The sequence below is a fragment of the Neophocaena asiaeorientalis genome, unplaced genomic scaffold (assembly GCF_003031525.2).
Source record: "Neophocaena asiaeorientalis asiaeorientalis breed wild unplaced genomic scaffold, Neophocaena_asiaeorientalis_V1.1 scaffold581, whole genome shotgun sequence".
Classification (NCBI taxonomy): Eukaryota; Metazoa; Chordata; class Mammalia; order Artiodactyla; family Phocoenidae; genus Neophocaena; species Neophocaena asiaeorientalis.
The window spans coordinates 1,160,820-1,177,948 of record NW_020172732.1 but is presented as its reverse complement, the minus strand read 5'-3'; the positions used below and the strand labels follow the sequence as shown (position 1 = coordinate 1,177,948).

At 38.9% G+C, this 17,129-nt stretch overlaps 1 protein-coding gene across 1 annotated transcript in view; it reads right to left on the bottom strand.

The window, feature by feature from the left end:
* NFIA (nuclear factor I A) overlaps positions 1 to 12,914 on the bottom strand; it is a 275,273-nt gene extending 262,359 nt beyond the window's left edge. Inside the window, exon 1 of the mRNA XM_024740385.1 lies at positions 12,776 to 12,914. Coding sequence (XP_024596153.1) covers positions 12,776 to 12,914 — 139 coding nt within the window. The remainder of the gene's footprint in view (positions 1 to 12,775) is intronic.
* Between the last annotated feature and the right edge of the window lie 4,215 nt (positions 12,915 to 17,129).

Below are 17,129 nucleotides of genomic sequence, written 5' to 3'. Positions count from 1 at the left end.
TCATGGAACCAAAATTTTCTCAATATTGTTAAAGCTTCATAAGATCTCAATGACTGGGAAACACAATTTTATCGTAATCCGCTTATTAAAAAATTGGGCACTCTTTGTTTTTTAAGTTAACGTATGCAATTCATCATAAAACCCTAGAACTTAGCAGCTATGGGGGCAGCAGTCATGAGAGGGTATCTTCAGGCTCTTAGAATGAGAGAGAGAGAGAGAGAGAGAAAGTCACAACCAAGCAATAATTCTGGGAGCTCAATTTAGTTTAAAAAAAAAAAAAAAAAGCCTATCCTTTAACTGGCCAGACACACCAAGAACAACCAAAAAGCCTCTGAACTTATCCCTTTCAGTTCACTCAACCAGGGAAGTGGGAAGAAGGTTACACTAAGATACCAGTAAGCCACAAAAGTATCAAACTTCCTTCCTAATACAGCATACTCCTTGCAATCTATTTCCTTGCTTGAAATTTATTGCTATAAATACAGAGCATGAAAAATGTGAAACGATGCCAGTTCAGCCATCACTTTGGCCCCGATCCTTTGCTAAATTTATGCATCTCTCTAGCTTGTTTAAATGCCAAAGAGCTAGGCAAACTTGAAGAATATTATGCTCTTCTCTTTGGTAAAGAAGTCCACCTGAGCACTGCACACAGATGGAGACAAGAGAGCCAAGGGAAAAGGGATAAAAACATTCACTTTGCAGATGAGAATAACAGGTTTGAGATGTCCAATTAGGAAGGATTACAGTGAAATCATCTCTCAGTACAAGTGATCTCTGAATATATTGCATGTTTCCCAATGCCATATCCATTCTTCCAGTCTTTGTCCAATAACGGAGATATATACATGTATACATATGTATACATATGTATGTATATATGTATGTGTGTGTATATATATATATATATACATATATGTATTACATAAAAAAACAGAATAAAGTATGACTCATCATGAGAAAAGTCAGAGATGCATGGGCCAGACTGGAAAGCAACTATAAAGAAAGGTATAACTCAATAGAAGATAGTCATGATTGAGGACAGTCATGCTGAAAAAATTTGTATGTGCTAACTATTCTCAATTCTCTCATGTTTATGTCTCCCCCTCCACATTTGAAGTTAATGACAATAATTTAATTCCTAATGGGAAATGTTCAAGGGAATAAAGTTACCTTCAGAACTTGGACATGTTGGAACTAATGATTTTTTTCTGAATACAGGAAAACCAAAGCACAGCAAAAAAATTTTTTTTTGATTGCCCTTGTTACCTACCACAGGGACAACATGAAGATCTCTTTTGAATTCGCCTATCCTCCCTTTACAGTCTTTTTTCACTTGAGGAAAACCACACTTGCCACTGCAGAGATGCGTGCACCCTGGGCTGAGGAATCCAAGGGCACTCCACCCTCCCCTGTGATTCTGTCATCATTATGATTATGTTCACACACTTTGCCTGGATACCATCAGTTTCTGTCCAACGACACCTGGCCTCAGCATGAGAAGATCTTTGAGGATCCTACATATATATTCATAATAATGAATATCTACCATAGTGCTCTGTACAAACAGAAAAATATCCAGAAGGAAATGCACCAAGATTGAATGATAATTATTTTTAGATGGTGCAGCAACTGTGTATGGTTTCTCTTCCTTCTATTCTTCTGTATTTTCCAAATGATCTATAATAAGCTTATATTAGTTTTATAATAAAAGTCTTTAAAAATAAAGATGTGGGGCTTCCCTGGTGGCGCAGTGGTTGGGAGTCCGCCTGCCGATGCAAGGGACACGGGTTCGTGCCCCGGTCCAGGAAGCTCCCACATGCCGCGGAGTGGCTGGGCCCATGAGCCATGGCCGCTGAGCCTGCGCGTCCGGAGCCTGTGCTCCGCAACGGGAGAGGCCGCAACAGTGAGAGGCCCACGTACCGCCAAAAAAAAATAATAATAAAGATGTGAATATTAATTTTCAGCGTCGGTGCACACTGTGATGTGTACTTTGAAGGCTATCTGATCCTGCCCTCAAAGAGATTATATGGAAAAATGAATCTTTAAAAAATAATCTACAGGGCTTCCCTGGTGGCGCAGTGGTTGGGAGTCCGCCTGCCGATGCAGGGGACGTGGGTTCGTGCCCCGGTCTGGGAGGATCCCGCATGCCGCGGAGCGGCTGGGCCCGTGGGCCGTGGCCGCTGGGCCTGCGCGTCCGGAGCCTGTGCTCCGCAACGGGAGAGGCCCGCGTACCGCAATTAAAAAAAAAAAAAATCTACAAAAACCATTTAGGGGAGAGAAAATTATTTGAGCCTAAAGGGTTAATGATGGCTTCCAGGAGAGCAAATCTAGACACAAATAACTGCTTTTACAGAATAAACAGGTTTCAGTTTCTCCAAAGAGAAATATGTAAATCTGACAGACAATTCAATTCTCTCAAGTATTTCTTTTCCTCTGAAAAATCAACTTCTACTTAATATCATTAGGATGCAATAGATCAATTTCTGAGAGAAAAAAAAGAAACCTGCATGTTTTAGTTTCCAAGCTCCTTTAATTCAGGAATTCTTTGGGGTCCTTCACCCAGGGCTTCTCCGATGCAGCAGGAAATCCACCCTTTCCCCAGCAGCACTGGGAATGACTTCTCTATTTGGTCCTCTAATTAAAGGGGCTGTTACCATTACAAGCTTCATTCAGTGCTTTCTCTTAAACATGTCATAAGATGAGTATCTTATGACTGCCCACTACTTAATCACCAAGAAACCAATCCTGTGTGAACCCGTTTTAAAGTCTTAAATCTTAAACTCTAGACATGTTTATTAAAAGTTTTAAATCATATTCAATCATAGAGCTTAATATGTATTTTATGGAAATTACTAATGGGAAGAAATACCTGAACATCTTTATTAATACAAGAATAATAACAAGCCACTTGCTACGTGCAAAGCCCTGTGCTATAGACCTTATATGAAGTGTCTTATTTAATCCTCATAACAACTCTATGATATACTGTTATTCCTATTTTACACACAGCAAACTGGACCTTGGAAAGATTAAGTAGTTTGTCTAAGGTCACAAAGCACAGCTCCAAACTCTGGTCTTCTGGACTCCAAAGCCCATGCTTCTATATCTCAAGTTGCTTCCCTTTGAATAAAAAAAAAAGTGGGAGCTTGCGTCTTCTCAAAACTAAAAACCAAAACAAACACAAACACAGAAGGACCACCAGAATACTCTTTTCCTCTTCATGCTCTTAAACCACTGTATATTTCTCCTTCCTCTGCTGAGCTCATCCTCAGCCTGGCGTAAACCAAGTGCACTCCGGCAGAGAATGGCAGCAAGAATGATGAATTGATCAGAACTTGCTTGCAGCAGGATTTTTAGATGCAAGATCTCACTGGTGTACAAGAACAAGAGTTTAATCATAATGCTAAGAACAGAAACAAAGAAAGAGATGATCTGTTATAGGGAAGGCTTCGGAGGAGCTAAGTTGTCTCTCTTGGCTAAATGTTAAAGAAAGGAAGCACTTGACCTACTCCTGCTACACCATGCCTCCACTGGGAGTTCTCACTTTTTAAAAAGTATTTCACACATTGCAGATAGTGCCTTACCTTACCACTCCTGAGAAGCTGAGTCAAAAAAAAAAAGCTCAGTACATTACAAGGCATACCATCATCTAGCTACACTGAGTGAAACTTCATTCAATTCTGTTTGTTTTCCTCAGCAAAACCCCACACAAACACCAAGATGAAACGTGCGTATCTCCCCCCAAAATGATAACTCAGGATGTTATTAACATGGACGTATGTTCTAATCTTGTAAAAATGTGTGTGTGAATAAATAAAAGCCCCTTGCCAAACAAAAGCGAAGGGAGGCAAGAAATAGTGAACATCAGCAACGGTGACGGCAGAGAAGGCTTTTTGTTCATGAATTGCTTTGCTGTTAATGCCACAAAAGTCCCACTTCACAGAAGAGAGACTCGCGGGAATTCCATCTGGGCACATCTTAACAGTGCTTCTCTGGTCAAAGATGAATGCTCACAGCTACATATTTCCCGGGACTCCTCCCACACTTCCGACCATCAGCTGAACTCTACATGCCCCATGAGCACCCAAGTTTCTTTTTCATGGCAGCTACCAAGCTGGGGAGGGAGGTACATGTAAGTGGAATTTGTAAATTTTTCTAGGACAAAATGATGAAGTTGAAAAGAAAGGAAAAAAAAGAAAGGAAAGATGATCATATACAACACAGTTTCTGGCTAAACAGTTTAACATTGCCTTATGGTCTTGTTTTTAAATTTTAAAAAATATAGGGAAAGAACAAATATGGGTATATGTGAAACGGGTCTACTGTTTATTACTCAGGAATAATTTCCCAGTGAGTGTTTACTTAAATCTGAGCAAAATAAAGTGGAAGAAAAACACCAGTTGCTCCCCCAACCAACAATTCACTAAATTTCATTTCAGAATCTTAAAAAATTGTACAAAATTTTGAAGGTTGTCTCATGCAATTTCCCAATCCATCTAAGCTACAAAATCCCTGAACCACTTCAGCAGAACCGTTCCCTCTCAGATGTGGGATCCCTAGCCTCTCTACAAGTCCAGTCCACTGTTGGACATCTTCAATGATTATAATGACCTTCCTCATACTGACTTGACTTCTGTCTACCTCTAAGTCCCACATAATAATCCTATCTGTCAGAAATTCACTTATTCTTTCATAGGACAGCTCTTCAGAACAATAGGGATGTTGATGCCAAAGCAAAGGTTTGCAAACTACAGTACAATGGTGTGCGTGTGCATGTGTGTGTGTGTGTGTGTGTGTGTGCGTGTGCTGCAACCAGGTCGGTTCAGGAATGCAATGATGGGCAGAAAATAACAGTTCTGAAAGACAAAGAAGGAAAGGATGGTTCCATGACTATCTTTGGTTGTTTTCAAGCGTTAGAACCCAGTTAATTTATATTTATCTAGGACACACCTTGCATCTTTAAAATGCTTTTTGGTAACATCCAAAGTAGGAGAAATTCCATTTGGTCAAAGGATTCAGAGAAAAAGGAGGCAATATGTGTCTCTGAGGTCACATTGACAAGAATTATCAAAACTGGGGGAAGAACATCTTCAGATTGACTTCTAATCATGCTTATGACTGAGAGAAAGAACATGCCAGTCATTGGTTTCAGTTTAAAGCCCACCGAAGTTCAAAGTTTTCTGTCCCATCAACACAGTGAACTTGGTCTGATCTGAAGCCTTGTTAGCTGCCAAGGCAGTGCCTGTAGCTCTTCTTCATAGCAATGGCTGATACCAAACCTTGAAAGCTTCTCAGCAAGAAACTGGGCATCAAATTGGATAAGATTTAGTGTGTTGACCAAAAGATTGGTGCCAACACTGAAACATGGAATAAACTCTGGATCACCGGAGTTCTCATCAGTTCACTTCAACCAACTTCTTGGTCCTGCCTCTTCTGATAAACAAGTGTTTGAATGCTGCCCTGTCTCACAACTTTCTGACCTCTACTTTCAAAATTTTAAAATGAAGAATCCAGTGACTAGATCATCTCCAGGGACTGTAAATTTGCATCATTCCAGAAATTTCTATATTTTTATATCATTACTACAATATCTATGAGGAAGCCTCACTTCCGAGAACTAACTTTTAAGAAAATCTGTTAAATAAACCTTCAGAGAAACTGAAATGATGTACACCATTTAGGCTAAGTCTTGCTAAAAGTCCTGGACGACTTAGTGTGATATTAAGAGAACAGACTCAGAGATTAAGACTAGCTAGGTTCACGGTTTGCAAGGCAGAAGCAGAGACACAGATGTAGAGAACAAACGTATGGATACCAAGGGGAGAAAGCGGGGGGTGGGGGTTTTAGTTATCTATCTGAAACAGATAACTAATAAGAACCTGCTGTATAGCACAGGGAACTCTACTTCACTTCTCTTTACACTAGAAACTAACACAACACTGTAAAACAACTATACGCCAATTAAAAAAAAAAACTACCTAGGTTCAAATCCCAGTTTTATAACATATGCTAGCAGTATGACCTTGGGTAAATTGATTTGCCTCTTTGTGCCTCAGTTTCCTCATCTATAAAATGGGGATAATAATAGTATTCGTTCATTGCTGTAGAGGTTTCCATTGTTTGAATACACCACAGCTTTCTTTTAAAAAGTAAACAGAGGGGCTTCCCTGGTGGCACAGTGGTTGAGAGTCTGCCTGCCGATGCAGGGGATACGGGTTTGTGCCCCGGTCCGGGAAGATCCCACATGCCGCGGAGCGGTTGGGCCCGTGAGCCATGGCCGCTGGGCCTGCGCGTCCGGAGCCTGTGCTCCGCAACGGGAGAGGCCACAACAGTGAGAGGCCCACGTACCGCAAAAATTACAGCCACGTGAAACAACACAGATTAATCTCACAACACAGAGTTGAGCAAATGAAGACAAACTATGAGTAACTATGAAGAGGCAAGCAAGGAAGTGATTACCATAAGGGTCAAGAGAGGGATCATCTTTAGAAGGGAGCTGTGAGCCGGAAAAGCACACGCTGGCTTCCGGGCTCCTGGCAGTGTTGCTTCTTGACTGAGTGGTGGCTGCAATCAGTGGTTCTCATGATAAAGTTCCTGAACCTGCTCACTTAAGTTGTATGCCCTTTTCCTAGATGTTTGATTCCACAACAAAAGGGTTTAAAATAAAAAAGAATCTGAAATTTAAAAAACAGTATTCCTTCATAGGGTAGCCTTTAGAACATAACTGAATAGACAGCAAAATCGATTTATAATTGGCAATGGCCTTTAAATCAATCAACATGTCCTAGCACTACAGTAAGCCTTCCCAGAAAATTATGTCTGAACTAATAGAACAGAAGCCCCGGGCCTAGAAGAGTGGGTACTATGTAAATAGTGGTTGGGTGAATGAATGGTAGGTAAGAAGAGCAGCCGAGTTTGTTCTACTAAAATGAAGGTCAACGTCCAATCTCCACTGGAGAGCTTCATTGTCTTCAGCATCCACCCTTTGGGGCCATAAGGCAGACTAGGGCAGATACAGTCAAACATCCACAGCTATAAATTAAATCAAATTTTAGTGCATTTTTGCTTCTTTGTCTTTTCAAGGAATGAAGATGGATACAAATAAAAGGAAACCACTTAACAAACCATCTAGAATTACACAGTAAAGGCTTTTTAAAAAAAAAAGATCGGTCCTCCTGCTATGTCTTATACCAGGTACTTACTACCTTTAGGATCATTTACATGCATGCTCTAAATCCAAACAGATGCATGGATCAGACTGACTATAGGAAGTTCTGTGGCCCAGGACAACCTCTTAGGAACGAGGTGTGAATCAATTCAAGCCTGAGTAACCTCCAGTCCAGCAGCTAACTGGCTCCAGTTCACTAATCACAACCTCAGCTTAGTTTTGGTCCTCTGAGCCTATACCTAAGTAGGTAAGAATCTTAAGACAATAAACTAATCAGAGGTTCTTCTAGACTAGATCCACTTCAAGGAGGCCACAGGAAAAGGGGAGGTCACTTTGATGAGAACAATCCAGCTGGAGACAGACCTCTGTTCCACTTTATCATTTCATAAATTGCTAGGCAGTTAGTAACTAAAAAAAAAAAAAAAAACCTTCAGAATTTACAGAAGAGTGATTTATAGGAATATCTGTAAAGAAACAGCTTCTCTGGTCAAAAATGAGTATTCACAGACCACAACACACACATATACCTTAAAATCTACCCTAAAACATGGGGTCAGACTGTTACATAGTCCAATTGGAGCCTGGCAACCAGCCTTGATCCTGGAGAGATACAGATTTCCCTCAATGTATCCTCACCACTTTATGGCCTGGCTCCTACTGAAGTAGTCTTCTCTCATTTTTTCCTTTAATTCAGTCCCAACAATAGTTATTGAGTATCCACTGTTACAAAGAACTATCTCAAGCAGTAAGAAAACAGAGCCTCAGGAGGAAGACCAACCCTCATACAACTAAGTACAAATGCAAACCAGGCTTAACAACCGTAAAGCAACCTAAACCACGTGCAACGGGTGAAAGGATAAGGAAGAAGGCTAATCAAGGGGGTCCGGGCAGAAGAAGAAACATGTATTCCCTGCCCTCATCCTCCAAAGACTGGAGGCAGCTTTAAGGATGCGCAGGGTTCCAGCAAGCAGAGGAAGAACTGGGCACCCGAGACAGAAGGACAGGCATAGACAGAGGGGAACAGGGCAAGTTATGTGCAAAGGATATATCTTGTTTTATAAATAAGGGAGGATGGTGAGTAGTCTCGTGTAACTTTACGCGTTAATTTTGACATGTACACTTGAGCACTTGAAGTGTTAGCATTTACACTTTCTCCCTATTAATAATGTTACTGATTTCAAAGTATTCTTGAACTCATTCCAGTATAAAACTCGCCTGCCTACAAGGTCTTTTATACCACTTGACTCCTTCGTTTAGTCAGGGCAGGCTTTCACATGTGGTTCACGGAGAAAAGTGAAACCACAGGCACCAATGGAACTCAGAATAAAAAACACATTTTGAAATAAAATAAAGGTTAAGCTCTCATACCAACAGACCTTGCTAGATCAGCAAAAACGTAGGTGTTACAGGAAATCGCTATATTGTGCAATCCCCATTTCACCCTCCACAAAATTGCACTATAACTCAAAATAAGTGAAGCAACAATTGGATGGATGACCAGTTTTTGTTGTTTACATAGTTTAATGCACAAATGTGCAGTTTCCATGACTTTCAGAATGACGTGATTTACACGAGGCTTTAACAATAAATAAACTTGAAGCGCTGCGTATAGTTAGCATATGGTGAAATTCTTAAGCAAAACTCTTTCTTCCACTCCCTGCAAGACATTTAAAATATTCTTCCCTATTGGGGGCTTTTTGTCTTTAATTTACACCCTGCTAATTCCCCTCTTCTGCAAATGTAAAATTTTTGTTTTATAAATAAAATCTAAGGGTGGAAAATAAAACAAAAAAACATGTTCCTTACACATTAGTGCCACAGTAATCAGTAACAACTGTGCATAGACTTTACAGATATTTATAACTTTGCCATTTTAAAAGTTAGTCATGGATACCACAAATACTTATATTCCTATGTAATAATTTATGGCATTTCCATAGTCCTGTTATGTATCGTCCTTCTTTAGCCACCCGGCCTGTCGGGATATCTAGGAAAAGATTAACAGGATTATTTGTAATAAATCCCCAAAACATACCTTCTGAGGAACAGACACAAATAAATCCTTACACAACAAATTATTCTCTTGCCAATTTTTTTAAAACCCTCCGTACAAATCTTACATATATGAGATTTCCCAGAGTCTTAGGGAACATATTTTGACCAAGGTTAAGGTCATGCCTTTATTGCATCCTCCTTCCCCCAGTTTCACCACAGTGTTTTCCTTCCCCTTCACCAACTTGGACTTTATTTAAAAGAATCCTGATAAAGTTTATGACCACAATTACATTATAGGGAGATAACGTCCTAATTCCCTCTGACCAGAAACGGGAAACAAACCATGAAGGCAAAATCTCAATCTAAAGTCACCGTTGGCACCTACCCTTCTGGAGTATCAGGACAGCCAATGAGTATGCAATGCTAAATGAGGTGTGATCTAACACGAGTGCAAGACAGGAGTCAAGTGAGGCCAGGACTACACTTAGATGTTCATTGACCAGCTAAAGAATGCATTGGAATCTGATTTTTTAAAAAGAGAAAAGGATTATTTTGCTTGTGATAGCTGTTCACTGAAATCATCGTTAAGAAATACCAGTATCCACGTAGTTTACTGAATACTCTTAATTCAGAAATTGCCACTGGGGCCACTTGACAGGTTCTGTTTAGAGCTACATTTCTATGCCCACCTGCTACAAATCTTTTACCTGAAGTATTTTGTGTGGAAACATTAAAATGCTCTTGTGAAAAGAGAGCACATCACTACTGCCTTCCCTTTGTCTAGTGGCACAGGACCTCTCCCTCATAAATTCATTCTAATTAAATATGCTTCTCAAGGTGCCCCCTCTCACACAATCCTTATGTAATTGTACCTAATACTTTCTCCACAATTGACGTTACATTAAACAGGCTTTTACTACCTGCTATCCTCCTAACGGCCTTACCCTTTTTCTTTCTTTTCTTTTTTTCTCTTTCTTTCTTTTTCTTTCTCTCTCTCTCTCTCTTTCTTTCTTTCCCCTATTTTTTTAGCTCAAGGGAGACAGGAATTTGACATGACAAACTCTATTTTAAGAAATTTGCCTCAAGCTTTCATCAAGTTCTTCATAATTTTCTTAATGACACGTAATATACACAAAGGCTTAAACAAATATATCTCTTTGAACACCAGGGAGAGCATTACATTTTAAAGCTCAATGAAAGAAGGAAAACAGGTCAGTTCATGGGTCGTTAGCCAGTTTTATCTCAAGGCTGTGATGCTATAGGTGAGAGGATGTGTTGATTAAAATGAGTACAATGAATCTCACAAAAGTTATCAACAGTCATTACCTTTTCACAGATGTAGTAAAAGATATTGATTCTTTAAGCTATCAGAATGTATTTTCATATGACACTTGGGGTTGAAAAAAAGCCAAATCTGAGAAAGTATGTGAAATCTTAATACATATCTTGGCTTGTGTCTCAGATTCTCATCAGAATTTTCTATTTTTAAACAAAATGTAGAGGGCGTAGTTGTTTTCTCTTTCACACTTTGCTGTGTTTCAGCAACCCTGTGGAATACATGGGAGTTTTACAAGAAATGAATAATTTGTGGTGGGAAAGATTTGAGCTGATAGAATTTCATAACTTTGCTAAGTATGTAAATAGCTTGTCTAGAGCCATAAGAGTAGCTGCTTACATGTGCACTGCTGGCATCTACTTCTGTTATAATCACTGTTAGAAATATTACTATTAGCATTATATATGTTATTAAAATTTATGGGCATGTTTTGGGGTTTGTTTAGCTTTTCTTCATCCTTTCCGTCATTACTTAGGATTGAGTACACATTCCATTATGTAGTTGTGACAATTCACTGTACTACATTTGTAAACACTCCAGAGCACTTGTTGAAACGTAAGTAAGAGGATATCTTTTCTACCCAACATGACAGGAACCCTTTAAGGTTTATGATAATACTTTTTATTTTGGAGATTCCATACACCAATTCACACCAGAAGCGCCATCAATGATTGTTGATTGGCAGATCCAATCAAGAGGGTGACTCATTTTATTTAATCAGTCATTTTATTTATGCTTTCAAAAGGTCATTGTGTTAATATCAGAATTTTCTGTAAAACGGAGCAATTACTCTTCCTCGAAAATAACTTCTTTTTCTGTGTAAAGTATTAAATGTGATGATTAATTTTTAGCTAGCATTGATTACTTCCAGTGTTCCAGGAGCCACATTCTAAAGTGTTTTACATGGATTAATTCATAATATTATCATCCCTCTTACACAGATGAGGAAACTGAGGCACAGAGAGGTCAGGTGGCTTGTGCGAGATGATGATGTTAGTCAAAGGGGAAGCTGGGATCTGAACCTGGAGGAGTCAGGCTCCAGTGTCCACACTAATGACCATGCTGCCTCCTCACCTGGTCACCAGTCTCCTAGTTATTGAGAAAGAAAACCACATGCATTCCTGCTTCTGCAGATGAGTGGCCTCATCATTAATCACAAGTTAGTAAGTAAATAAATGAGATAAATTCCATGACACGTGTTTGATCAGCCACGTAGGCCTGAGCAGTGACATCCTTGGCAACAACGTCCTCATAGAGCTCAATATTGGAGTTTGTCAGAGATTTAAATAGACCACAGGCATATTTCACCACGAGGCACTAATGATCCCAACCTGGCTGTAGATGAAACTACCCCTGGCTTGTCAACACTGCATATGGTGACAAGGGGTTGATATGAAATGAATTGTATGAAGCCTAGCTCAACTTTCTGAACACATCAGCAAAACTTACTAAGACTACACACAAGAAGCTAGGATTAGAATGAACCAGAAAAAAACTTGCCTTTTCTTTCCAGAGAGGAAGCAGTATAATATGCATAGTCTCCTGTCAGGCAGATCTGGGTTCAAATCTCATTTCCATAACACATTGGGTGTGTTACCTTGGAAAAGCTTCGAAAGTAAGCCGTAACATGCACATCTCTGAAATGAGGATGCTAGCAGCTGCTGTGTAGTAGGGGTGGTGTGAGAGTTAAATGAGGTGCATTTTCCTTAGCCTTTTGTAATTGATCAATAAAGGGCAGCTATTAATAGATGATATTCCCAAGCAGCAGGAAGTCTCGGCTGCTTTGAATAGAGGGACTTATTCCATAGAATTTCTTTGTTACTGTTTTACAGGAGGGATCAATCTAATCCTTTTCAAAAAATTTCAAATGTAAACATACAAAGAGCTATATCTATGCACAGAGAGGACAGCACAAATGAAATACAGGTACTTATTAACACCACCTCATGGTGTCTAATTTTAAAGTATAAATATGTATCATAATAAACAAGCTTCATTAAAAAAAAATTATACTATGTTTAAGGGATAGTAATATTCACTTTCCTTCAAATGAGAAGAGAGAGAAAAGACTGAAGAGTACTCCGTGCAAGCCACTGATAAAAACAGGGACCTCACTTCTGGCCTTCGGAGATCTAGTCGAGGGCACCAGACACATTTTCTCACAGCCCTCCTTCTCCCTTAAAATAGGGACTATTCTTCCTTCAAAATGGGAGGTGAGAGAACAAGAGAGGGATGGTTTTTCCGTGAGGAAAGGCCGTTCTCCAACCCGTACCTACGGATGTCATAATACCTCAGAGCCGTGGAGAAGGAGGGCAGGCTAGGGTGGTGAGGTCTCTGCCTTTTAAGCAAGTCAGCCAGCAAACACAAATGCATGCGATTTGAAATTTTAATTAGGGTGCCATGTGCTGGTGACATATGGCGACACACTGACAGCTGGGCGTCCAGGTTCAGGAACAGACCTGGGTTCTGAAGTCACAGTTGGCAGAAGCAAAGTTCTCCGCTTGTGCGCTAGGTGCTAGCATGCCTGGAAAGTGCTCGGCCGGCATCACCCCGCTACCAGCACCGCCTTCCCGCCGCTTACCGGTCTGCCTGCCAGGGGCCACTGCTGCAACTCGATGGAGTGGAGAGCAGGGCAAAGAAACGCAAAAGGTTAAAAGCCCACCTCCCATGCTCTGCTTCCAGCCGGAAAGTATTCAGAACAGCCTAGCCACTGATTTCTTGTGACTTCTCACTTGATCGCCCCTGCAGGGGGCGCTCTCCCTGTGACTCTGACAGGACGCACAACAGGACATAGCAATCGCAAACTGTGTTACCTGCTCCGAAGTCCACTGCATTAAGCCCTTACATAAAACCTAATATGATGTAAAAGTCACATTTACATAGATTAGAAGGTGAATCATGTTAGCAAAGTATCTAGATTGAAAAAAACACTTTAAGACAACTTGTTATGTATTAAAGGTCAAGATGGCTAACTTTGTGCTTCTACCAGAATTTTTTCCCGTGATGAATTCAATGTCGGTCACTTTGACCTTTGAAGCTTAACAAGTTGCTTGAAAATGTCTTCAAATGGGTTAATGAATTGCCTTGTGGCTTCTTCATTGGCTTTTCCCGGCCCCGCTCTGCTTATTTATTCTACTTGAAGCGGGAATAGTCTAAGTCTGCTGTTTCTAGGCAAGTCTAGGACGCACGGCGAACAGAATAATAAAAAGGTTTCTTAGCCAAACGACGCAATATTAAGAGAACCATTCTTTAGATCCTTCTCTACCTACAAGACTCCTTCCGAGCTATAAATCTTTGTAAACAATAAGGGTAAGTAAAAGTACATGCCAAATCGCACCATCTACAACTCTGTGGGAAATCTGAGTTTCTAGCCAATAAGCAAGGAAATTCTTCTGCGATATTATAAACACGGGGTCCAAATCCTTATCTCTTCCTTGCATTCCAAATACTGCTATCAAATCAGCCAAATGAATTTAAGGTAGAACCATCACTGAAGTGGAAACTCAAAATTCATCAATTTGATTAAAAACCAGAAATTTCCTGCTTCCCCTATTCAATTAAACACACACACACACACACACACACACACACACACACTCCTTTAAAGTTTTTAAACACTATGATATATAGGAAATTTCACTTTATATCTTACTATTAGTATCGTTGTTATTATTATGCAGGGAACTTGATTTACATCACATTTTCTTTTACTTCAACTAAATTTTTGGAAAGCAACAAAACAAACCGAAGATTAACATCAGTTGTTTCAGGCTTCAGACAACACTGCTGCAAGCTGGAAAATACAGATACTAGAACTTACACCCTCCAGTTGTAAGCCCATTAACTCGTTTGGACAGCAAATATGCATTCTGCATACAGCTACGCTTAGAAAACTAAAGCATGCTGATCAAACAAACAAACGACAAATACCGCAGTGTCCTATATATTAGCATGAGCTTTTTGAAATAAAATACCACTGGCCAGTCATATTGCCTATAAAATTTGCTCGACACTAAGAATGCACTAAAATGTACCTTCATGAACAACAGAGAAAACCAAAGGCATATATATTCTCAATTCTAGATATTTTCCAACTGTATCTTAAACTAGCTTTTAACTGGTTCAAGTAAAGATTCCTTTAACTTGAAGAAGAGCTCCACAGACCTAGGAGTTTACTAATACATAGTACTGAATATTGCCTTGGGGATGTACTTTTTTTTACCCTGCTAAAATCCTCTATAAAGTTTATACCAATTTCTTGTCCAAATAAAGTGTTAGATACTGATTCCCAACCCTAGGCTTTCAGTAGCACATTACAGCTACAATTTTCTCAAAAGATATGACTAAATTTCATTTAAAACCCACCTATAGCACCTACACAAAAGAAGAGTAAACACACCCCCAAAAGCAAATTTACCTTTAATTTTCTTTATAAAATTGAAACCTTGTAAAAATTTCTTTATAAAGTTGAAAACTTATAGAGTTTAAAATACACTGTCCAAGTCAGAAAGAGAAAGACAAATATCATATGATATTACTTATAGGTGGAATCTAAAATATGATACAAATGAACTTAGTTACAAAACAGAAACAGACTCACAGACATAGAAAACAAACTTGTGTTTACCAAAGGGGAAAAGGGGTGGGGGAGGGTTAAATTCGGAGTTTGGGGATAGCAGATACAAGCTACTATATATAAAACAGATAAACAACAAGGTCCTACTGTATAGCACAGGGAACTATATTCAATATCCTGTAATAAACCATAATGGAAAAGAATATATGAAAAAGAATATATATATGTATAACTGAATCACTTGCTGTACACCAGAAACTAACACAACATTGTAAATCAACTATACTTCAATAAAAAAAAAACTTTCCAATCAATATTAGCAAAATTAGAATTCACATGTGGACAAACAAAGCAAAATCTATCCCAAAAGATCAAGTCTCTGTTATGAAAAATCCAGTTACTCTGTAAGAAAAAAACAGGCCCATTAAAAACTGTTAGAATATACTGTTAGAAATACTGTTAAAAATACTGTTAAAAACTGTTAGAAATACTCTGCTTTATTTATACATGTATTTTTTTCTGATATCATAAAACTAGGTTAACAAAAGCTGCAATTGAATTCCTAGTCTCTGAAATAATATTATAAAGAAATAGCATTTAAAAGAGATATTTCTTATGGTTCTAAAAAATATCTGCTGTTAATCTGATGTAAATTTTTACTGAGTCTTTCATAGAATGGCAAATTACAGAACATTTACAGAAAATAAGCATCACCTTTGAATAGGCTAAAACTGTCAGGAGTTAAAAGAATTCATAAATCCAGTACAAAACTAAAATGTTTAAATATAGATAAGCCAATAAATTATATTTTTAAATTTCTTAACTTTGAATGACACAATGTAACCAAAAATAAGAAAAAGGCAAACGTACGGAGGAGGGTATGGAAGAAAGGTCAGGAGAACAATATTGCTTATGGGAGTAAATTACAGATTAGAATTAAAGTACAAAGAATTCAAGAAAATTAAGATGTAAGTGAAAAACCTATAGCCCCTCGGGTTGCATTTCACATACAAGTTGGTTATGTTCTTACGGGGCTAAGATAATATTAACTAACGGGTACATATTCATGATTGCGTAAGACCCAGTGATCAGAGCAGTTCTGACAAAGGAATCTCAGTTGAACAAAGTTAACGTTCCATAAAATAGAATAGGAAAAGGAAAATCTGTTAAATGCATACCTAGAAGCCCTGTAATGGCCATATTGCAGAAATAAGAATTAACTGGAAGTATTTCAGTACTGATTCCTAGCTATCATTATTTTAAATGTGGCAGCTACAGTCAGAGGAGCACATGTGACAAGAGGTGGTGACAGAAAGAAGCAGAGGTCTACAGAACTGATTTCTCAGAGGGCTATAGAAAAAGAGCCAAGATGTTAAAAAGGGGAAATTGATAGGAAACTGTTATGGATTCTATGCTGTACTTACATAGGGATCTTTGAAACTGAAAGGAGCACCATATCGTCAGAGTATCTGGATTTAATCCAGATATACTTATTAAACAGTTTTGAGAACCCTAGAAATTAAGAGCTATGAGCAACTTGCCAATAAGAGGCCAGGAATAGGGCATGTTTAATTTAAAAAAGAAGTGATCAGCATGGTATGGTGGAAAAGGCACTGAACTCAGATCTGCTTTGCCAGCTTTGCCACTTACTACACACAACTTGAACACAGGGCTTCTGCACCAACCAAATGACGGGGTAGAGTCCAGGCCACCACATTTCCTGCCACCTCTAAAATTCTGTATCTCTATGACCTAACCTCTACCTTGACCACCTTATAGGGTTTTGAGAAAATGAAATAAGATAACCTTGTAGATAAATTATTAATTTTTTTTAATATAGGGACTATTATTATGACCTGAAGTTGATGTGAATAAGAAAGGGAGGAATGTCTCAACTGCAAAAAGGTGGAGAAAATTCAGAGACCATATGATGCTTGTGCTACTGATGTCTTCAGAAAAAGAAGTGACTCTGTTCACTCGGAAAGAAATCTGACAGCAATCTGAGACATGGTGTCCTTCCGAGGACACATATCTAAAAATCCTAGAACATAACA